The 22,729-nt window shown below is 45.5% G+C and overlaps 1 protein-coding gene across 1 annotated transcript; it reads left to right on the top strand.

The window, feature by feature from the left end:
- Positions 1-424: 424 nt before the first annotated feature.
- On the top strand, positions 425-16,838 carry PPIH (peptidylprolyl isomerase H). The gene is made up of 10 exons (XM_034753446.1): positions 425-577; positions 1,158-1,222; positions 2,723-2,746; positions 3,137-3,181; positions 4,159-4,201; positions 9,675-9,767; positions 11,950-12,037; positions 13,493-13,533; positions 15,111-15,201; positions 16,678-16,838. Exons 1-9 carry the CDS (start codon positions 512-514, stop codon positions 15,177-15,179), a joined length of 534 nt encoding a protein of 177 aa, XP_034609337.1. The 5' UTR covers positions 425-511; the 3' UTR covers positions 15,180-15,201; positions 16,678-16,838.
- Positions 16,839-22,729: the final 5,891 nt, after the last annotated feature.

Raw genomic sequence — 22,729 nt, 5'->3', positions numbered from 1 at the left:
ACCAGGCCTTGGGAGAACCCAGCCCAGGGAAGTCCATGCTGAGACTTGCTGTCTGGGGGAGGGGAAATAAAAAGCCCCTCTGCCCCCCCCCATTTTTTGCAAACACCGATCTCAGTCCCCTGGGGTAACTGTTCCCCCCTCTGCCACCCTCCGGCAGCGCCTCCCCCCCGGGCTTAACCCCGGCTCCTCCCCCCAGCCCCGATTTTACCCTTCAGCCCCATCCTAACCCCGCCTCCAGCTGCTTGACCCCGCCCCCCCGGCTATTTCCACCCAATGCTCAGACCCTGGCAGACCCTTATACCAAAGGGCAGCGGCTTCAGCAGATGTTACTGCGCATGCCCAGTGCCTCCAACCTAGCAAATTCCCACAGCTTTGCGCACTGCGCGGCCCCTCCCGCCCCAGGGCGGAGCACGTGTTGCTGCGCACGCGCGTGTCTGAGGCAGGCCCGCCCGCCATGTTGCCGGAGGGAGGCCGGCGGCCGGGTTCCGGTTCCGGGTGAGGGCGGGTCGCCATGGCGGTGCTGGCAGCCAACCCCAACAACCCCGTGGTCTTCTTCGATGTCAGCGTCGGCGGCCAGGTGGGGGCTGGGCCACTGCGGCGCCCGGCTCCGCGGGAGGGGCCGGGGAGAGGGGGGTGTGGGGCTCGGGCCGGGGGATGTGGAGCGGGGCGGGGGGGCTCGGGCCGGGGGAAGAGGCGGGGGGAGGGCTGGGGGTTGTGGAGCGGGGGCTCGGGCCGGGGGATGCGGGGCGGGGGTTGGGGGCTCGGGCAGAGGCGGGGGGGTGCGGGGCGGGGGTTGGGGAGCGGGGTGTGGGGGCTCGGGCTGGGGAAGAGGCGGGGGGAAGGCTGGGGGTTGCGGGGTGCGGGGCTCGGGCCGGGGGAAGAGGCGGGGGGGTGCGGGGCGGGGGTTGGGGAGCCGGGTGTGGGGGCTCCGGCCGGGGGAAGAGGTGGTGGGGGGGGTTGCGGAGCTCGGGTCGGGGGTTGCAGGGAGCGGTGGCTCGGGCCGGGGGATGCGGAGCGGGAGCTCAGGCCGGGGGAAGAGGCGGGGGGGTGCGGGGCGGGGGTTGGGGAGCGGGGTGTGGGGGCTCGGGCTGGGGAAGAGGTACGGTCGTAGCCCTTCGGCGGGCGGGGCCCGGCGCTGATACTCTCTGTCCCGCCAGGAGATCGGCCGCATGAAGGTGGAGCTGTTCGCTGACGTTGTGCCCAAGACGGCGGAGAATTTCAGGTAGCCTGTGACACTTTGCTCTCACTGAGGCAGCCCAATGCCTGGGGGTCGGGCACGCAGCAACTCATGGTAGGACAGCCCCATACCTGACCATCCCTCCCTGTAGTGGGGCAGCCCTGCGCTGCATGGTGCCCAGGGTGTCTGATTGGGAAGAGATTTTAGGGGTGGTTGTGCACTCAGTTGCTGCACACGCGTGAGCTGCCACATGCAGCAGATTGCACACGTGATCAGCCCTCTTTTAACATCTGCTTTCAGCAGCAAGGAAATCATTAACCGTGTTGACAATTACACTGGATTTCAGAGCCAACATCCCATTCAGATGAGAGGGGTAGTTCACATTTCTCAAAGCTTAGTTTCAGGCTCTCTGCAGACCCAGCCAGACATCACTGCATCAGTTCCACTGAGGTCATGTTTTAAGATGTCTTTATTATATTCAAGACTAGAGGTTTAAATTAAATTAAATTTTAGAATCTGGAGCACAGGATGCACCTTCTGGACTAAAAGTACCTGCTTGCTAGGCTGCCAGAAGCCAGACCAATTTTACCCCTGGCCATTTTTTTTTCCACCTCTAGGAAATCCTACTCTGAGCATCTGTGTTTTCCTGCCCACCACTGCGTCCATTGAGTCACATTCTGGGGAGGGTGGGAATGGTCACGGGTTTGTCTAAACTCTTCTCCTCAAGACATTCATAATTTCCTCTGAACTTTTACTTTTAACTGGTCCCCTAATGGTAAGGGGCAAGGTTAAGACTCTTATCCCCCACATCAAGTCTCCATATTGGAAATAGCCTAGCAGATGTGATGGCCTTACTGTTATATCTCCCCATCACCACCCAGGCACCAAATTTTATGCTATCTCCTTGTGAGATTCAGTCCACAGAGTGAGCAAAACTCAGCTGTACATTCAGACTGGCTAGACTTTTACTAGTTCCTAAGGAAGGAGTGCCTGGCCCAAGCAGCTACTCCCACATGCTCAGAAAAGAGGAGTGAGTCAACCATTCCTGCTTGGGAGATGTGTGCGTGACTCGGAAACCCAGCAGCCCACTCTGTTCATGTTTGCCCCTTCCTCCCATAGCACCTCAGCACACAAGAGAGATGGCAACTTACTAACTTGGCCCCCTGCTTGCTTACCTCTGGCTGAAGGGTGTCTTGCACACCAGACAGCCCAGTTCCTCAAGATGAGCAAGTGTATCCTCGTCTATCACAGACCTCCACAAAGTGCTGCCCAGTTCCACTTCTCCTGCCTCTTACAAGCCCCAGTATCCGTCTGGTCCTATCCTTCTCCCAGCTACAGAAACAAACCTGGGGAGCTGAAAGTTACTAACAGCTCTTGATGGCACCTGCGTCTAGAGACAGTGTCATTTATTCCTTCTAATAATGGACATCCCTGCTATTCCTCTTCTGTGAAATATTCAGTGGATAATAATTTGTGTCCTTGATTTTTCAAATAATTTTTCAAAGAGACTCACTCACTGCTGTATTTGTTGTTTTTTCTTTTCAGGCAATTTTGTACAGGTGAATTCAGGTATGTAGGATCAATTTCTGCCTCCTCTTAAGCAGTAAGTTCACACAAGCAGGGAGAGTTATGGACAGAAAGTAGGAAAAAGATGTACTTGTTCTTAACCTCCTGCCAATGATGGTCTTGTTACCTGCATGAATGCAAAATGAAGACTCTTGGAAAACACTCAGTTGACATCAAAAATATTTTTGCTGTTTGTCAGATTGAATTGGCTACAAACTTCAATATTGCCAAACTGCCCTCCCAAGTAGTGTAAGAGGGAAACATGTCAGGGCAGCACATAGGAATTGATCTCCTCAGATTGGAGCTCTTGGGACTAAAGATTCCTTGGGGGGGCGGGGGAGGTTTCGTGTTGTGAGGTGCAGTGACTCCCAATGCCCTTTCTTTTTCTTGTAGGAAAGATGGTGTCCCAATAGGTTACAAAGGGAGCACTTTCCACAGGTAAGTACTTTTCCTTATAATGCTTAAAACAGCTTGGTGAACTACAGGTGTTCTGGAGGCATTTGGGGGAGGGATAGCTCAGTGGTTTGAGCATTGGCCTGCTAAACCGAAGGTTGTGAGTTCAATCCTTGAGGGGGCCACTTAGGGATTTGGGGCAAAATCAGTATTTGGTCCTGCTAGTGAAGGCAGGGGGCTGGACTCAATGACCTTTCAGGGTCCCTTCCAGTTCTATGAGATAGGTATATCTCCATTTAATTAAAAAAAAAAAAGCCCTCTTTTTAAGGACTTCTTTAAACTAAGGGTACGTCTACACTACCTGCTGGATCGATTTATCGGGGGTAGTGATTGATCTATCAGGGATCGACTTATTGCGTCTAGTAGACGCGATAAAATCGATCCCCAGTTGCTCTGCCATCAATTCCGGAACTCCACCGCGGCAAGAGGCGGAAGCGGAGTCAACGGGGAAGCGGCAGCAGTCAACTCGCCGCCATCCTCACGGCCAGGTAAGTCAACCTAAGATGCGCCGACTTCAGTTACACTGTTCATGTAGCTGAAGTTGCGTATCTTAGGTCGAGCCCCAGCTAGTGTAGACTTAGCCTCAGAGGCATGCTGTACACATCAAAAAATAGTAGCTCTGCATTTGTTTTCCTTCTGTAATCTCTGTCTTGGGTGACTGTCCGCTGCAGTTCTTGCTAGCCCTTCTGTTGTACTTACAGAGAGAAACCACAGCCTTCTAGGTGCCTTTGACCCAATATACAGGCAGTACCTCCTCCTTTCTCTGCCTCTCTTGAGATCAGGGTTCAGTTCCCTTTGAGTACATCACCAGATCTAACAGCCAAGGGCCGCAATTCGTTTTAGCTTAAACAGTGGGAATTATATATTGATGCATTGTGGGGAATATCTCTATTTTTCACTGACATTAAGCTTCTCAAGAAGTTTTTTCAGAAAAAAGTAACTATTTTTTTTTATTACTTTAGAGTCATTAAGGATTTCATGATACAGGGAGGTGACTTTGTAAACGTAGGTACTCTGTGTTCTTTTCCTTTCTTAAAGGATGTGGTGTGTTGCTCTCTTTCCTGGGTATATATTCATCTGTTTTCTATTCACTATTTCTTTTATGAGAAGATATTACTTGAGAAGCTTTGCTGGTGTTTTCCTATTCTCTGCACTGGAATAAATTGGAACGTGCTAGGAAACAGATATCTGGGAACTGGGCAAAATGTTTTCTCTGCGGCAACTGGAACAGCATTAGCTAAATCATCATGTATTTCTGACATGCAAAAATTCCCTTTCCTTGGGTGAGAGGTGCCAGGCTCTTCTGCCGCAATGACCGTCCTCTGCAAAGTGGGGTTTCTGTGGCCTGCTGGAGGTGCCTTTGACCATGAGAGAGTTCATTCCACATAACACCAATGTTCTCCATCATCTTTTCTGGAGAACGTTTGGTCTGTCAGTTGAGGGTTGAATTTGACGTTCATGTTTTCAAAAGGAAGTGTAATTTTCTGCACTACCAGATTAACCAGTGTTTCATAAACTGCATCTCACACTGGTGAAGAAAAATTATAATTGGCTGTGTGGCAAGAACGTCTCTATTTAGAGGAAATGGAGCTTCTACTAAGGGTGACTAAGTTTGATGGTTTTTCCCCTACTGAACTGTCTCAGAATTAAAAGATAATTTCTGCTTGAAATTTCTAGGTTTCAGGCTTTGATAAGAGGAGAATATTTTTTGAAGTTTGAGGTTCATTGAGCTATTTGGGAGTTGGGAAAATTGCTATTTTTTTCACTTGGAATTATGAGTTGGCAAAATGAAAAACAGCTGGCTGTTCAAAACAAATCAAATAAAAATGGTCATGCTTTGATTCTTGATGATAGCTCTCCCAAACTGGCCACAGGAAGCTTGGTTTAGCCACGTATGTTTGTTTAAAGTCAGGTTCTTTACTCGTGAGTGCTCTTCTAAAACCCACAGGGACGTCTGACAACTTCTAGTAGAAGTTTCGCAAAAATTACAAGATCCATTGACACTTGTAACTTATTACTACTACTAATTATGAAAGAAAAAAATTGTTTATTACTATAGAGCTGGGAACCAACTGAGTGTGTTGTGCTGGGCATTAGACTGAGAGCAGGAGCCGGCCCCTCCCTTGAAGATCTTGCAGTCTAACCAGACAAGACTAACAGCGACAGGGTAGAATGTACAGAGCAGAATAAGCAGTGATATCGGCAAACATCATGTTAGTGCCACTGTGCTTGTTCTTAAAGTGTTTGGTGTGATTTAGTGAGGGAGGGTCTAAGCTAAACAGACAGACAAGGGGAGTGGGAGAGAGGAGGGGGCTGGGGCAAACACCAGTCAGCACAGGGGAAAAGAATGTCCAGTCAAAACGGGGGGGAAAATGCATCATCTGTGTCTAGAAGCCCTTACTTACACTGCTTCTGCAGCCGCTCTGCCAGTTTTGGCCTCAGGCAGGTTTGTTCTGACTCACTGTTTCTTTCCCTAAGGCCACATGTCTGAAGGCAAGGGATGTGCCACAGGAGCCCTAGTGCCCCCAGAGGGGGTCTCCCCTGCATAGTTCTGGATCTGGAGGGTTGTGAGGAAGCAGTGGCCCTCCTGCACTCACAAGTAATAATACTTGAAGAAATCACCAGTTAGACATCATGGAAGTCGGGCTGTCAAGTGGTTAAAAAAAAATTAATCATGTGGTTAAAAAAATTAATCGTGTGGTATTGAACAATACTAGAATACCATTTATTTAAATATTTTTGGATATTTTCTACATTTTCAAATATATTGATTTCAGTTACAACACAGAATACAAAGTGTACAGTGCTCACTTTATATTATTTTTTATTACAAATATTTGCACTGTAAAAACAAAAGAAATAGTATTTTTCAATTCACCCAGTACAAGTACTGTAGTGCAATATCTTTATCATACAAGTTGAACTTACAAATATAGAATTGTGTACAAAAATAACTGCACTCAAAAATAAAACAGAGCCTACAAATCCACTCAGTCCTACTTCTTGTTCAGCCAGTTGCTCAGACAAGTTTGTTTACATTTGCAGGAGATAATGCTGCCCACTTCTTGTTTACAATGACACCTGAAAGTCAGAAAAGGCGTTCACATGGCACTGTTGTAGCCAGCATCGCAAGATATTTACGTGCCAGAGGCACTAAACATTCATATGTCCCTTCATGCTTCAACCACCATTCCAAGGGACATGTGTCCATGCCGATGATGGGTTCTGCTCGATAACAATCCAGAGCAGTGCAGACCAACGCATATTCATTTTCATTATCTGAGTCAGATGCCACCAGCAGAAGGTTGATTTTCTTTTTTTGGTGGTTCGGGTTCTGTAGTTCTGCATCGGAGTGTTGCTCTTTTAACTCATAGACTCATAGACTTTAAGGTCAGAAGGGACCATTATGATCATCTAGTCTGACCTCCCGCATTATGCAGGCCACAAAGCCGTCCCAACCCTTTCCCTTGACTCTGCTGTTGAAGTCCCCAAATCCTGTGGTTTAGAGACTTCAAGTAGCAGAGAATCCTCCAGCTAGCGACCCCTGCCCCATGCTGCGGAGGAAGGCGAAAAACCTCCCGGGCCTCTGTCAATCTACCCTGGAGGAAAATTCCTTCCCGACCCCAAATATGGCGATCAGTAGAACCCCGAGCATACAGGCAAGATTCTCCAGCCAGACCCTCATTGGCCATTGATACTATTTACCAGCGATGGCACACTGTTCATTTGACTAAAATCACGTTATCTCATTAAACCATTCCCTCCATAAACTTATCTAGCTTAATCTTAAAACCAGACAGGTCCGTCGCCCCCACCGTTTCCCTTGGAAGGCTGTTCCAATATTTCACCCCTCTGACGGTCAGAAACCTTCATCTAATTTCAAGCCTAAACTTCCCCACGGCCAGTTTATATCCATTCATTCTCGTGTCCACATTAGTACTGAGCTGAAATTATTCCTCTCCCTCCCTGGTATTTATTCCTCTGATATATTTAAAGAGAGCAATCATATCCCCCCTCAGCCTTCGTTTGGTTAAGCTAAACAACCCGAGCTCCTTTCATACGACAGGTTTTCCATTCCTCTGATCATCCTAGTGGCCCTTCTCTGTACCTGTTCAAGTTTGAGTTCATCTTTTTTAAACATCGGAGACCAGAACTGCACACAGTATTCCAAATGAGGTCTCACCAGTGCCTTGTACAACGGAAGCAGCACATCCTTATCCCTACTAGATATACCTCGCCTAATGCATCCCAAGACCGCATTGGCTTTTTTCACCGCCATGTCACATTGTCGACTCATAGTCATCCTGCGGTCTACCAGGACTCCGAGGTCTTTCTCCTTCTCTGTTACTTCTAACTGATGCGTCCCCAGCTTGTAACTAAAATTGTTGTTAGTCATCCCTAAATGCATCACCTTACACTTTTCACTATTAAATTTCATCCTATTTCTGTTACTCCAATTCACAAGGTCATTCAAGTCTCCCTGCAGAATATCCCGATCCTCCTCCGAATTTGCAATATCTCCTAACTTTGTGTCATCCGCAAACTTTATCAGCCCACTCCTACAATTGGTTCCGAGGTCAGTAATAAATAGATTAAATAAACTCATCTGAAAGCATGTTCCACACCTCGTCCCTCTCAGATTTTGGATGGCACTTCAGATTCTTAAACCTTGGGTTGAATGCTGTAGCTATCTTTCGAAATCTCACATTGGTACCTTCTTTGCGTTTTGTCAAATCTTCATTGAAAGTGTTCTTAAAATGAACAACATGTGCTAGGTCATCATCCGAGACTGCTATAACGTGAAATATAGGGTAGAATGCGGGTAAAATAGAGCAGGGGACATACAGTTCTCCCCCAAGGAGTTTAGTCACAAATTTAATTAACGCTTTTTTTTTTTTTTTTTTTTTTTAAATGAGCATCATCAGCAATGTTTAGCAGATCTGGCATGTAAATACCTTGCAATGCCAGCTACAAGGGTGCCATGTGAATGCCTGTTCTCACTTTCAGGTCGCATTGTAAATAAGCCTACAGCATTATCTCCTGTAAATGTAAACAAACTTGTTTGTCTTAGTGATTGGCTGAATAAGAAGTAGGACTGAGTGGACTTTTAGGCGGTAAAGTTTTACATTATTTTGTTTTTGAGTGCAGTTATGTAACAAAAAAATCTACATTTGTAAGTTGTACTTTCATGATAGAGATTGCACTTCAGAACTTGTATAAGGTGAATTGAACAATACTATTTTTTATCATTTTTACGGTGCCATACAAAAATCCAAAAATATTTAATAAATTTCAATTGGTATTCTATTGTTTAACAGTACAATTAATCGATTAATTTTTTGGAGTTAATCGCGTGAGTTAACTGCGATTAATCCACAACCCTACATAGAAGTTCTAAATGCCTTTGTAACGGTCCAAGCTTCTAATTTGCAGCAGTGACATACTGTGGTGGTATAATTTATAAATTGTTTTGAGGCCTGAATGCTGGCAGTCAGGGTGAGTAAAAGCTGCCTCAGCATGGCTGAAACTTCAGCAAAATTATAATATTTGCTTCTCATAAGCGCCTCATCTGAGGCCTCACAGACAGTCATCCACTGGAAAAGCCAGTTGAGGGGATCACTTCCTTGTACTTAAAACAGCTGAGGCTAGCCCTCTCCCCTGAGCCTTCCTCCAACCCCCCCTTTCCACCATGCTTACCCTTCATCATCACCACCTCTGCCTCATTTGTCACCTGTGACCCTTTTAAACTTCTCACCCACGCCTTCCTTTCTCTCCTCCCTTCTGTTTCCTCCAGAATGTCTGCTGTGCCTAAGGGCATGGCTACACTGGAAACTTCAAAGCGCTGTCGGGGGAAATGCTCCTGTGGCAGCGCTTTGAAGTGCAAGTGTGGTCGCGCGTGAGTGCTGGGAGAGAGCTCTCCCAGCGCTTCTGGTAATCCACCTCCACGAGGGGGTTAGCTCCCAGCGCTGGCACTCGGAGCCTATTTACACTAGTGCTTTAAAGCGCTCTGACTTGCTGCGCCCGGGGGGTGATTTTTCACACCCCTGAGCCAGCTAATTAGAGCGCTATAAAATGTAAGTGTAGACAAGCCCTAAAATGATCCACTCGCTACCATCCATAACCTCTTGTTTCCTGGCTCTGAGACCTAGACTCCACCCCCCACTTGACACCGTCTGTCGTTGCTCTCCTGTAGTTTCATGTGGCAATGGGAGCAGGTCTCTGGCTAGTATGAGGAAGGCGGGCAAGGTAGCAAGGGCTGAATCAGTTACTTTTAGAACATTGACTCCTGGTTTCCTTACTCTAAAATGTTCAGATGTTTTCAATTCTAACATTCTTGTTAACACTAGTTTTCAAATGGAAATATGTTCTGAATTGAAACTGATTTAACAAAGCGGTTTGTCTGGGAATTTTAAATATATGCTACAGAATGCACTTTTATTGAGGTGGGATTTGAACACCTGCCTTCCTCTTTATACAGGGAGATGGTACTGGAGTAGCTAGTATATACCGGGGTCCCTTTGCAGATGAAAACTTCAAACTCAGACATTCTGCTCCTGGGCTGTTGTCTATGGTAAGTATAAGAAGACAAAGTAGTAGGACTAAAATGGCTCTGTGCTCCTTTGTGGAGATTCTTAGCTTATCTCCTGGCTCGCAGAAGTCTACCTTGCATAGAACGTCTGAAAAATCCTCATTTAGGGCCAGATTCTACTACTCTTAGTCATGTTGAGCAGTATTTTACTCTGTAAGTAGCTCCCATTGACTTCAGTGGAACCATTAATGGCGTAAGGTGCTAATGAACATGACTCAAGGTAGCAGTCCAGTAACTTACCCTTATCTATTAGAATTGTTGGGGTAGTTTTAATTTGCTCTGCTTGTAGAATTATTTGGTCTTACATATTTTTGCACTCCAGTAAGTCTTTCTTCTCAAACTGCTAATTGTTATTAAACACCGCCCCAACTAATGTTGAGTCGGGGAATTGAATAGCTATAGAAATAGTATTTGAATCTTGTATAATATATGCTCCAGGCTTCATTTTATAGAGACACAGCCACATGAGGTATGTAGGTTGGAACATACAAAATGCCATGCTGGACCAGACGAATGGTTTAACTAGTGCAGTATGTTGTCACTAACTAGCTATTTCAGAGGATGGTACCCCCATAATAGACAGTTGTGCTGGAACATGACTGGGCAGAACCCCAGATAGTCTGTGATTCTGAAGCTGGAGAATTTGTTGCAGAATTCTCCTTTCTCAGTGTTAATTTAAGTAACCTGTTTCTGGGCCATCGCCTGGCTGCAAAGAGAACCTCGAAAACATGAACCAAGTATAATTGATGCAGTGATGTCTTCCTGAGACAGCCTGAAATGACAGCTTTGAGAGGTGTGAACTGCACCACACCTTGTTAACTCCGAAACCTGTAGAGGGCTACATACATTTCATCATTAACTGTTTCACTGCTGATCATTTTAGCAGAGACATCCAGCTAACCTGTTTATCCTATAATCCTAAACGCCCTTCCTAACTGCAGAAAGCCATAACTTTCCCCTACACAGATCCCTAAATTTTCAGCTTCACCTGTGACAATTTCTATGATGCAGTAAGTGTCATCAATACAAGGGACAGACCCTTCCCCCAGGAGAACAGTGGGATGTTATGGATCTCCACACAGTACTATGCTGGCCCCAAAGCTCTTACAGAGCCACAGAAAAATCTCTGAGAGCCAGCTGGCTGCACACGCTCACAAATAACGTAAGAACGGCCAGACTGGGTCAGACCAAAGGTCCATCCAGCCCAGTCGCCTGTCTACCGACAGTGGCCAATGCCAGGTGCCCCAGAGGGAATGAACAGAACAGGGAATCATCAATGATCCATCCCCTGTCACCCATTCCCAGCTTCTGGCAAACAGGCTAGGGACACCATCCCCGTCCATCTTGGCTAATAGCCATTGATGGACCTATCCTCCATGAATTTATCTAGTTCTTTCTTAAACCCTGTTATAGCTTGGCCTTCACTACATCCTCTGGCAAGGAGTTCCACAGGTTGACTGTGCATTATGTGAAAAAATACTTCCTTTTGTTTGTTTTAAACCTGCTGCCTATTAATTTCATTTGGTGGCCCCTAGTTCTTGTGTTATGAGAAGGAGTAAATAACATTTCCTTATTTACTTTCTCCACACCAGTCATGATTTTATAGACCTTTATAATATCCCCCCCTTAGTTGTCTCTTTTCCAAGCTGAAAGGTCTCAGTCTTATTAATCTCTCCTCAGATGGCAGCCATTCCATACCCCTAATCATTTTTGTTGCCCTTTTCTGAACCTTTTCCAAGTCCAGTATATCTTTTTTGAGATGGGGCGACCACATCTGCACACAGTATTCAAGATGTGGGCGTATCATGGATTTATACAGAGGCAATATGATATTTTCTGTCTTATTATCTATCCCTTTTTTAATGATTCCCAACATTCTGTTCGCTTTTTTGACTGCCGGTGCACGTTGAGTGGATGTTTTCAGAGAACTATCCACAGATCAGATTCAGATGATCTGTTATTGCTCAGCAAGGGCTCTGAGGCCACAGTCCCCATCATAGCACATGGCACTTCTTGCTTTTTTCTTTGCTCTACATATTGTGGAGCCAATATTAACTTTAGAATCTAGTCCAGGAGTGACAGCTCGCTCTCGTTTCAGGCGCCTCTGGCTTGAGATGTTCTATTCCCTAACTTTTTTGTGTTTTGTTTTTGCATTTTCAATCAGGCCAACAGTGGTCCAAGTACAAACGGGTGTCAGTTCTTCATCACGTGTTCCAAATGTGACTGGCTGGATGGGAAGCATGTTGTGTTTGGTGAGTAGCTGCAGCACAGTGTGATATCCTGATCATTTACCCCTTCCGGTTCAACCACATGGTTTTTGTTGTCGTTTCCCATTAATCTTACACAAGTGGAGTAAGAGCTTCTATGGAAATGTGCCTCGAAACCTACTGCTATTGTGAAAGCAGTAATAAATCAGCCAGCTAATGACGACTTGTTTGAGGGAAAGATGGGGAGAACTGATGCTTATTTTATGTGGCGTGGTGAAATAGCAGTGACACTAGAGTTTGCATACCGTAATTTTACAAAAGCACACGTTTTGTGTCATCGACTGTAAGATCTTACGGGCGGGTCTGTCTCATATTACTGAACTAATGTCTAATATTGGCTCTTTATTGGACCCTCAGGGCACTATGCAATATAAATATTTGATAATAGCCATTTTTGCTGTTCACAAACAACAAACTGCATCTCCATCAGTGGGATTATGTCTAATAGTACACCAGAGTCTGTCTGATTTCCATGCACGCCCTACCTGCTGGGAAGATGCACATTGCCTGTCCTGAAGATATAGACACCAGCCCCATGTCTGGGAAGGTTGTAGTTGTATTATTTATGAACCCTTTATCAGATCTATAACCACTCATAGGCAGGGCCATCCTTAGGCATATGCAGAATACGCAGCTGCGTAGGGCACCACGTAATTTGGGGCATCAAATTTCGTGGTGCCCTAGGCAGCTGCATGCTGCGTATACGGCGCTGGCTCCAGCGGCCAGCCCCCCGCTTCGCCCCCACCCTACCTCCATTCCACTCCTTCCCCCAAGTCCCCTCCCCCGAGCAACGCGGCCTGTGGGATTAGCGGGGGTCCTGTTGCCGGCAGAAAGGGTCGGGCCTACGCTCGGCAGCGGTGGGAAGTAGAGCGACCCAGCTCCAGCCTGCTGGGCCAGCTTCCAGCCACCACTGCTGTGAGTGCGGGGGTGGGCCTGACCCCTTCCTTCAAGCCCCCTCCCCCAAGTGACAGGGCAGGGAGCTGGGGGAGTGGAGCAGGCTGAGGCCAAGTCACTCTGCTTCCCGCTGCCACCGGTGAGTGCGGGGGGAAGGTGGGGGCGACTCCTGCTGCAGGCGCCAGGCGCCCCACTACTCCCCTGGGCCTCCCTGCCCTGCTGCTGTCCCCCACAGCTCCTGCCACTGCAGCCCTTGAGTGCAGCCGCCTACTCCCTGCAGGAGGGGTGCAGGTGCTCGGGCTGCGTAGGGCACCACCATAGATAGGGACGGCCCTGCCCACAGTGTCCAGTGGTTATAAATGGGTGAGAGACATCGCTGGGGCAAAGAATGGTGCATGGAGAGGTAGCCAAATCCAAAGCAAAGGAATCTCAGAGGTATGAGAAATTAGAGTAAAGTATCATCTGTACTTGACAATCTGGGACTACAGAAAAGGTGAATAGTGCAGTATAGAACTGCTACTAGTAAATATTCTTTTTCCCTTACAGGTAAAATTGTTGATGGGCTCCTTGTCATGAGAAAAATTGAAGTAAGTTTAGTTCCCCATCCTGTTCATGAATGTGCATGCCAGATAGTCACATGCGGGAGTAATCCGGGCTTCATGTTCCCTCCCTGTCCATGTGCAGGATAATGATGTAACAATAGTGCCAGGGAGCGCCTTGCAGGGGCTGTGCCCTCTGCAGTGAGGGAGTCCGTCATGTAGATTTACTTAGCAAGACACAGGGAGTCTTGTGCTGTGCAGTTGGAGGAGTCAGTCAGTGACTAGGGAAGCTTGTTCAGATGGGTTTGGTTGTGGCACATAGAGTCCTTTCTGCAAACCTGTTTGATTTACAAGTTGAGAACAGGAATGTAAGGGAGATTGGTTCTGTGATACTGCATGGTAATGTGAAGGGGATGATAAATTCCCTGAGTTCTTCAGTTGAAATCTAATCAACACCTTCTAATAATCAATATTAAACAAGGTTTCCAAAGGGTTTCCAGGTGCTGCAGATACACACATCTGTGTGTTGACCAGTGAATTCCATATTTAGAATGGTGTGTGGCTAATAAACACACAGGGCCTGTTAATATACTCTTGTAAAGTGTCAGTGTACCACTGTGATGGATGGCTGAATAGACAGAGCACCCCTGGCATTCTGCTTTCTGACTGGGTGCTTGAGTGCAAATATTGGATCCCAGAGCTGAGTCAGGAATAGAGAATTGAGAGGGGGAAAGACATTACAGAGCTGACAACAGCTCCACTTAAAGCCTCGTGTTAACCTTCACCGAGAATCATACAGCACAATTCCTTTATTGCTAGCTCTGTTTTAAGAAAACCACTGTATAGGTGACTTTTGTTAAAATTTTCTGTTAGATATACAGAAAATGTAAACTTTCCTTGATCACCTTGTCTGATTGCAGTAAATTGGAGGTGTAGCCAATACAGAAGAGACCAAAACTGCCACGTAGCTTAGAGTCATAACCAGGGCTGGAGACCAAAAGGAGATTCCTCTTGCGGTGTTTCCCACCAGAAGTGCTTTAATAAACAAAAGGAGGATAACTGTGTACCTCTTTTGTAGGACGCCCATGATGGGCATAGTAGAAAGAAATTAAGTGACACACACACAGAGCATTGGCCCAAGTCCAGAATGATGTGTGATTTCTGAGGATGCACCTGGTGCACCCTTACTCAATAGCTCCCCCTTCTGTACAAATGTGGGGTTGCTTTTTTCTTTAAAGTGACACTAATTACAGTATCAAAGACCTAAAGCCAAAGATATCTCAAGTGACATGATCCATATTGCATCTCACTGGAAGCTACATGTATCTTTGCTGCCTTCACTTTGTTCCCCATTTGTGAGGTCAGAGTCTCTCCCATGTCTCTCAGCTCTGCAGTAAAGAGGCAGTTAGCTGGCTCTAGGTGAGGGTCCAAGGACATTGCTGCAGAAGAGAAGAGGAAATGAAAGAGCAGCAGTCATGAGTCAGACATAGTCCAAGTGCAGTTCCTCCGTATTCGTGAGGCTCAGTTACCAGGAGTCTCTTATCCAGCCTCTCAAAATAGCTTGTGACTCCCACTAACTTGCTGTGTATTTATACCTTGTAACTGTGGATTTTTTGTCCCCCCAGAATGTACCTACTGGTCCAAATAACAAACCCAAACTGCCAGTGGTCATCTCGCAGTGTGGTGAAATGTAGAGCAATGAATGCAGAAATCTCGGTAGGTCTGTCAGTCTTCATCAGTTTGGCTGAGAAACTATCTGATAAGAGGTGATTGTGATTGAAATCCATCTGTCACTGCCTTGAAGTTCACAATGTGCGGTTCTGCCAGCTTGCAAAGAGTGAAGAGTTTCATATGTTGTGGGAGATGCAAGTAAACCTAAAAGCCCAAGAAAGTAACTGCTGAAGAATAGAGGATTCTGTATTTCCTAATTCAAGACAGCTTTGGCATTGTCCCTCCTGGGGCCTGTGTCGTGAAGTTGAAGCACTTGCTGTCAGGATGGGGAGGGGTGTTGTCAACTCCTGAAAGTCAGGTTGCTGACACGTGGTACATCCTCTCTTCTGACTACAGAAGGTACGATTCTCCTGATCCGTGGTCAGATGTTTCTAGCACTTACTATGCTCCTGGCCACCGTGGCTTGCACACATAGTCGTTGGTACTTAAGGTCATAGACCGCACCAGAGACCTTGTATTAAAGTATAGTTCTGTTTTCCCCACTCATCCAGCTCCTTCATCCCAGACAAAAAGCATTTCAACATGTGTGCGCAGATTACAGCATGTCAATCTGCAACTTGATTTTAAAATGAATTTGCTAAACATCTGTTTTTGTTAGCCTTTTAGCCACCGACTTTCAGATTTTAACAAGCAGATAGTGGCATGGAGGCACTGCATATGATTCCTCTCCACTCATATCATCTGCAAAATGAACAGAACTGCTTTCTGAAAACAAGCTAAGCCCAAATCATTCCCAAAATACCTGCATAGAGACAGCCTTCCCTACCACAAGGAAGGGTTTAGATCCACAGTGCTTTGCAGACATTTAGGACCCAATCCTGGAAGGTGCTGAGTGCCCTCAGCTCCTTAGAGAAGGCATTCAGTGCTTTACAGGATTGGGCCCTCAATAAATGAAGTCTCCAGCTGTGGTAGGAAAGTAAAATCACCATTCTGTGCTGCTTCCTCTCCCCAGTTCACAGTTCCTGGTAGCTGGGTAGTTGTGCTAAGATGATGGACAGTGAATTCGTTGTTAATGTTGACGTTGAAATTGCCATCTTGAGGTTTCAGCTCCCCCACTGGGCTGATGCGTGGAGCACGCTTCACTCAGAGGCGGGCGTTAAGTTGCTTACAGACTTGGGCAGGTGTTTACACTCTGCTTAGTTTTCAAAGCTGCTTTTGCAGTTGTGGTGGCTGGGAGCATAATTTTTAAATGAAAGCTGAGATTCTGCTGCAGATTCCATGGCCACAGAATTGTGGCCTTCCCATGTCGCTGACAGGGACTAGCTGACACACAGCTACAGGCACTGTGGCTCAGCTGAGTCCCACCGCACAGCGATGTAACCCAGAGCACGAGTGCCGAATTTCTTAGCTGTGTGTTCCATCCCTTCAGCTGTTCTTCTTGGGGATCAGTTAGTCAGAGGAACCTGTGCACTCTGACGTGGCTGTTACTATTACTGATCTCCTTTCTCCTCCCACTTCCAGGTAGTCACTGGTCCCTCGTTACCCATCACTGCAGCTGCCCCAGGCTTTTCCTGCAGGCCATATCTGTGCTGCTGGCACTTCTACAGAAGTTTCTGATATTCAGGATGTACAACTTTAAAAAAAAAAAAAAAGTTCCAGTGTAAATAAAGCATTTTGTTAAATAGAATATTTCAGGCTGTATTCTTGGACAGGTGTACTTTTTTTTTTTTTTTTTTGCAGGTGAATGTACTTTGAGTATTGAATAAAAGGTAACCAAATATCTAATTATCTGTTTATTTTGCTGGGTAATTTGTGTGTTAATTTTTCCATAACCACAATTTCCCTTTTCTTGTTAAGAAAAAAAGTTCTCTATGGTTGGGCTATTCTTTTTCCAGTGAGAAGCTCACAACAGCCGAGAGCTATTAGCAGAAGAGAGATTAATTAATTTCCTTTTGTGTGACCCTTTCCACGAGGAAGCCCCAGGAGGATTACCAAGGGATCATTTGGTAATAAATATCCAGCAATTTGTGACATTTGGTTACAGCTTGCATCCCAATACCCTCAAATGACCAGACATGGCCACCACATAAGCATAACTCCTCTTTCACCACAATTTCTTCATTTATCCCCATTCAATCTTTTTTTTTTTTCCATCTGACTGGTGTGAGGTACCATTGAAACAGCATCTTAAGGAAATTTTATTTTATTGTGCTATACACTGAGGTTTCTGGTCCTCTTTCCGCATCAAATCGCATACCTCTGGGGTAAATTGGCTATCCATATCCTTTTCCCGGTGTGTCATACAGGGACACTTATTTGTTAGGAAAGCTGTCGGCAACAATTGATGTTATAATTTTTTTGCTTCCGGATTGACTGGATGCCATTGCTTCTATTAAAATTAGCTTTCTGTATAAAACAGGTTGTCTAGAAAGTTGAGAAACACAATGCCCGACTTGAAAGTACTGGTACCAGGGGAAAGTGGGCCAGTTAACATTAATTTTGATCCTTAAATAAGTTAGAAGTTTCTTTACTGAATAGCTCATCAACTTTGTGTATTCCTTGGCTCTCCCAGTCTTTGAAGCTCTCTAGTTTGCAATTTGGATAAAGTTCTGGATTATTTGCAATGGGTGTCATTGGTGAGGAAAGAGAGTTTAGCTTATCTCTAGTGCTATCCCAAGCCCATAGAGTAGCCTTCACTAAAGGATGTGTGTAATTTCTGGAGGGTGTCATTTTTTTTTAATTAATCCATGGTAGCTAGCGATGTTTACACTACTGCAATTTTTTTATTCAATAAAAACCCAGTGTTGGTGGGGTTAGAACACCCCCAATTCACTACTGCTTTGAACTGGCTGTCTTAATAGTACCATAGATTATTTGGAACAGCCATTCTACCCTGTGGAATGGTTCTGTATAAACTATTCTCTCTCGCTCTTCTTATTCTATATGAATTCTAATTACATCCTCTGTATTCCTGCTAGTGTTTTATCTGGAACAATCAAAGAAAGATTTTAAAACTGTAAAGATATCTTGGCTGAATATTCAGTTTGACTGTGGCTACTCTTCCCAACCAATAAATTGCATACTTCCCCTAGCCCCTCAGATCTTTTTTCATTAGCTGAAGTAGAGGTTTGACATCTAAATCATAGAGCTCCTGTAAGTTGAAATTTGAATTCCCAAGTATCTTCTAGAATTTGTTGCCCATTTGTACCCAAATGTTTCCTGGGGGAGTGACTTTTCAGTGTCTGGAAATTTTATAGTTAGCATCTCAGATTTGACACAATTTACTTTAAACCCAGATGCTTTCCCAAAATCCTAGATTATTTTGGAAATTAATTTAGGGAAATATTTGGTTTAGATAAAAAATATTACATCATGTGCATACAATGCCATTTTCTGATTTGTTCCTGAAAGTTCTGTTCCTGTTACGAATCCATTGTTCCTTATCCTCTGTGCAAAAGGCTCCACGGCCAGTGAAAAAGTAAAGGAAACAATGGATATCCCTGCCTAGTCCCTCTGTGTAATTCAAAAGGGGAGAGTTCACCCCATTAACTGGCACAATGGCTTTTGGACTAGTGTAAACAGTAGATAAAGTGAAAAAATTCTCTAAGTTCTATCTATTTAATGAACTTGAGGCCAAAGTCTGTATGGGACAGGACATGAAACAGAAAGTTCCCCTCAAAGGCTTTCACTTCATCTAGCGATAATGAGAAATTGATTTATTTTTTTTTAAATCTGGCATTATAGAACCATAGAAATGTAGGGCTGGGGATGATTTTAAGTACTATCTGAATATTGTCTGCCATTTGTTTATCCTTAATGAATCCTGATTTATGTAAGCTGAGAACATTGACTGTAAATGTCTAGCTAGTATTTTTCAGTTAAACAGTTATTTTAAACATGTACCGTGTTGATTTTGTATCTTTTCAGTTTCTTAATCAAAATGTTGTGCCATACCAAGTCCCATGCTTTAGAGAAGACTATATATATTACATCAATACTATGACTTTTATCAACCAGACTTGTAATCTCATCATAAAAAGCTATCAAGTTAGTGTGCCAGGATCTGTTTTCCATAAACCCATGTTGATTAGCATTAATTATATTGCCCTCCTTTAATTAATGGAGTTCCATATCAGTCATTCCATTATTGTGCTGGCATCACTGTCAGCTGCCAAACCTATAATTATCCAGGTCATCCTATTTATCCATTGAGGGGGTGGTGCTCTCTTTCTCAGCTGTAGAACATTGCCTACCGCTGTGGGCCAGGGTGACAGGAAACCTGAATCAGCAAAAATGTGGAACATCCCACAGAATTCAGCAGAGCTGGGAAGTCTGTGCGTCCGGCTGCCGAGCAGCCAATTTTCAGGCCAATCTGACCTTCTGGTAGATTTTAAGAGAAGATGCAAAATGTTGGTTTTAAACAGAAATGGAGCTGCAGCCTTAACTAAACTGGGAAACAGAAATTTCATCATGTGGAACAGTGGTGTGCACTTTCTCCCCCCATAGGTCAATATCAAGGATTAAACATGGGCCTTCCAGAGCCACCGTTCAGCCCTTTAGCATCAGGAGCCTAACACATTTTTGCAATGAGTTATACAGCTATTGGCTAGACATAAGTAGAATGTTGGGACGCAGGATTCCCGGGTTCTATTCCTGGCTCTGGGATGGAAATATTTATTGGGGGCTAAAACAATGGTTACACACAGGCTAGCCACACAGACTGCTTTAGCACAGTCAGTACAAAACGCAATGTGGATGAGCTCTGGTCTCCCCTATCAGAGATCTGGGTTCTGGTCCTAGTTCTAACAGTGATGACTGAGAGCAACTGTTTAGTTACCTTATCTGTAGAATGGAGACAAGGATCGTTGTTTTTACATGCAGCATGGAACTATGAGGCTTTGCTCCGTAATAAGAGTTGGAAAGTTCACAGGAATAACAGCCGCCAGTGGAAGAGAAGGCTTGAATCTGCTGACCTATTTTTTTCAATATGATACATATTGCACCTGAGCCTCTGCAGTGAAAATGCTGTTGCCTGACATCTCTCTGTGCCACCACAGGATAAAACAGTTGATGACCAGTACAAAACAGAAGGCAAAACTGGCTGCGGGTGTCAGATTCTGGGGTGCAATCCAGACCAGCGAGGGGGTCTGTCACCATCTGCCTCACACACCTGGGTGCCTCAGAAAGCTTTGCTGCTGTAGCTCCCAACCTGGGCCACTCACAACCAGCCAAAACGCATGCAGGTCAGACCCTGAGTGTCTTTGTACAGCTGCCGCCTTGGTCCAGCATCTCTGACCCCAGCAGCCTGTTAGCAACACTCTAGCCAAGCAGTCTTGGTTACCATTCGTAGAGGGACCCCAACGCAGTACCGAGTTTTCTCAAAAACGTGTTCTACACAGCCCAGCCCTCTCCTGGACAGTTCAGATATTAAGATCTGTTGCCCCTCTATGGAGTCACTATTCAAGTTTGCTACTTTAACTGGAGTTAAAACAGTTCAGTTTAAACACAGCTCTGGATTGGTTTAGAAGATTGGATTTTAAGTGAAATCACATATCAGAGAAAGGTAGAAATGGTACAAGCAGCTAAAAGTGAAAATACATCTAAAAGTCTAAAACTTAATCGAGCAAGTTCTGGTTCAAGGCTCTGTTTAAGATGACCTTTCTCACCCAGTGTTCCTGGAAGATGGTGACTGACCCTTTCCTTGGTCAGGATCTCTCCCAGAGACCCCAAGGTGCTGGTGCCATTGTCTTCTTAAGTGAAAGAGAAAACTCAGGGTTCTGCCCCTTTCTTTTATAGTCTAGTGAACCTTGGGGGTTTACCTTTCAAAGTTAGGTTTATTCAAGCAGTAAAGAAGTTGACATGGAGTCTGGTGGTGAAGGGAAGGCTCCATGCCTTTTCTTCCCCACCTGTGTTTGCTGTCTCTCCTACCATCTCCTCCCTCTGCTGTCTGAGGACCTGGTTTACTACTTATATTTAAACTGGGGTAAAGAAACACTCCTTTGTTTTAGGATAGACCCGTTTAACAGATTCTGCATAGGCAGGACTGTGTGGTTTTAGATACAGACTAACAACATCATACTGGGGGATTTCATAGTATTACATATAATGTTGTTACATACATTTCACTATGATACTATTGACCAGTGAGTTATTAGTTTTCAAATGATACCTCACAAGGCATATTTTGCACAAAGATTATTACAATAGTCATGTCGGGTGTGAATACAGAGGTGCTTTTGGTCATAGCTGGTTGGTAAAAAATGCTCCCCCATCAGATCTCAAGGAAGATAACCAAGTACAATCCTGGTCTTTAAAATCCTCTACGCAAGGAGGGAGTATCAACTTCTGGGAAATTAGTGTTCGATTAAATATTCCCTGGACCGCAACAAATGGGAAGGGCCAAGTCTGCACTAGTCAGCCAGACCCAGTAACACACTATCAGCTTGGACCCAAGACATTTTCTCTTGAAGAAGAAGGGAATTTTCACGTCTTAGACTGTGAACTGGTTACACAACATTCTCCTGGATCAACTGTCCCAAGATGACTGTTCCTGGGGTGCAACCTGAACTATGGGATCGCTAAGCCCTCTGTCCCACATAAGAACGACCATAGTGGGTGAGACCAAAGCACAGGCACCAACTTTTCAAAGTGCTGGGGTGCTCAACCCCTTCCCCCAAGCCCCCACCCACACCCTGGTTCTTCCTGCCCCCGCCCCTTCCCCTAAGAGTGCTGCATCCTGGCTCCTCCCCCAGCACACCGCGAACCAGCTGTTCGCAGTGGGTGGGAGGAGGAGGTGCTGAGCCGTGGGGCTTGCCCGTGGGCGGAAGGCGCTGGCTAGGGGCTGCCGATGGGTGCTCAGCACCCACCATTTTTTCCCCACAGAGTTGGCGACTATGGACCAAAGGTCCATCTAGCCAAGTATTCTGTCTTCCAACATTGGCCAATGCCAGCTGCTTCAAAGGGAATGAACAGAACAGGGAATCATCAAGTAATCCATCCCCTGTCACCCATTCCCAGTTTCTGGCAAAACTGAGGCTAGGGACCCACCAACCTGAGGTATCCCTCACACTCTGATGCTGTCAGCAAACTACAAACCTCTGGCAAGTACTGTACTTACATAGACACCCAACTGAGTTACATGAATGCTTCTCCCAGCCACTCATGAACCAACAATAGAGAGGCCCCAGCCAATTCCCCCCAGCTCCTCAGCCTTGCACCCCAGAACTGTACCGTCTTGCCCTAGTCAGAAGCCTGAGCAGTGTAAGTTCATTACACAGTCTGTCCGCCCTCGATATGGAGCAGACGCACACCAGCCTTTGTAACTGAGCTGAGATTGCCCAAGCACTTCAACCAAAACACACTGTTTTAGGTAAAATATAAAACAGATTTATTTATTAACTACAGAAAGACAGATTTTAATGATTATAAGTAGTAATTGTAGTTTCCCCCCCTTGGTTAAGCATTCTCCATTGTCTCCATGCTCTTTCTGAGAAGTCTTCATTGTATACAGTTCCTGGGATAGTGGCTTCTCTTTAATGGGCCATCAGCATATCTGGCAACTCCACTGTTGTAC

The sequence above is a fragment of the Trachemys scripta genome, chromosome 19 (assembly GCF_013100865.1).
Source record: "Trachemys scripta elegans isolate TJP31775 chromosome 19, CAS_Tse_1.0, whole genome shotgun sequence".
NCBI lineage: Eukaryota > Metazoa > Chordata > Testudines > Emydidae > Trachemys > Trachemys scripta.
Note: the sequence above shows the minus strand (reverse complement) of the source record. Positions and strands in the feature narration are given on the sequence as shown.

Excerpts from the sequence above, each read along its gene's own strand:
- PPIH (XM_034753446.1), top strand. The coding sequence starts at position 512 with ATGGCGGTGCTGGCAGCCAACCCCAACAACCCCGTGGTCTTCTTCGAT. Across the intron at positions 3,182-4,158 it reads AAAGGGAGCACTTTCCACAG|AGTCATTAAGGATTTCATGA; the intron begins GTAAGTACTTTT and ends TTATTACTTTAG. Across the intron at positions 9,768-11,949 it reads CTCCTGGGCTGTTGTCTATG|GCCAACAGTGGTCCAAGTAC; the intron begins GTAAGTATAAGA and ends ATTTTCAATCAG.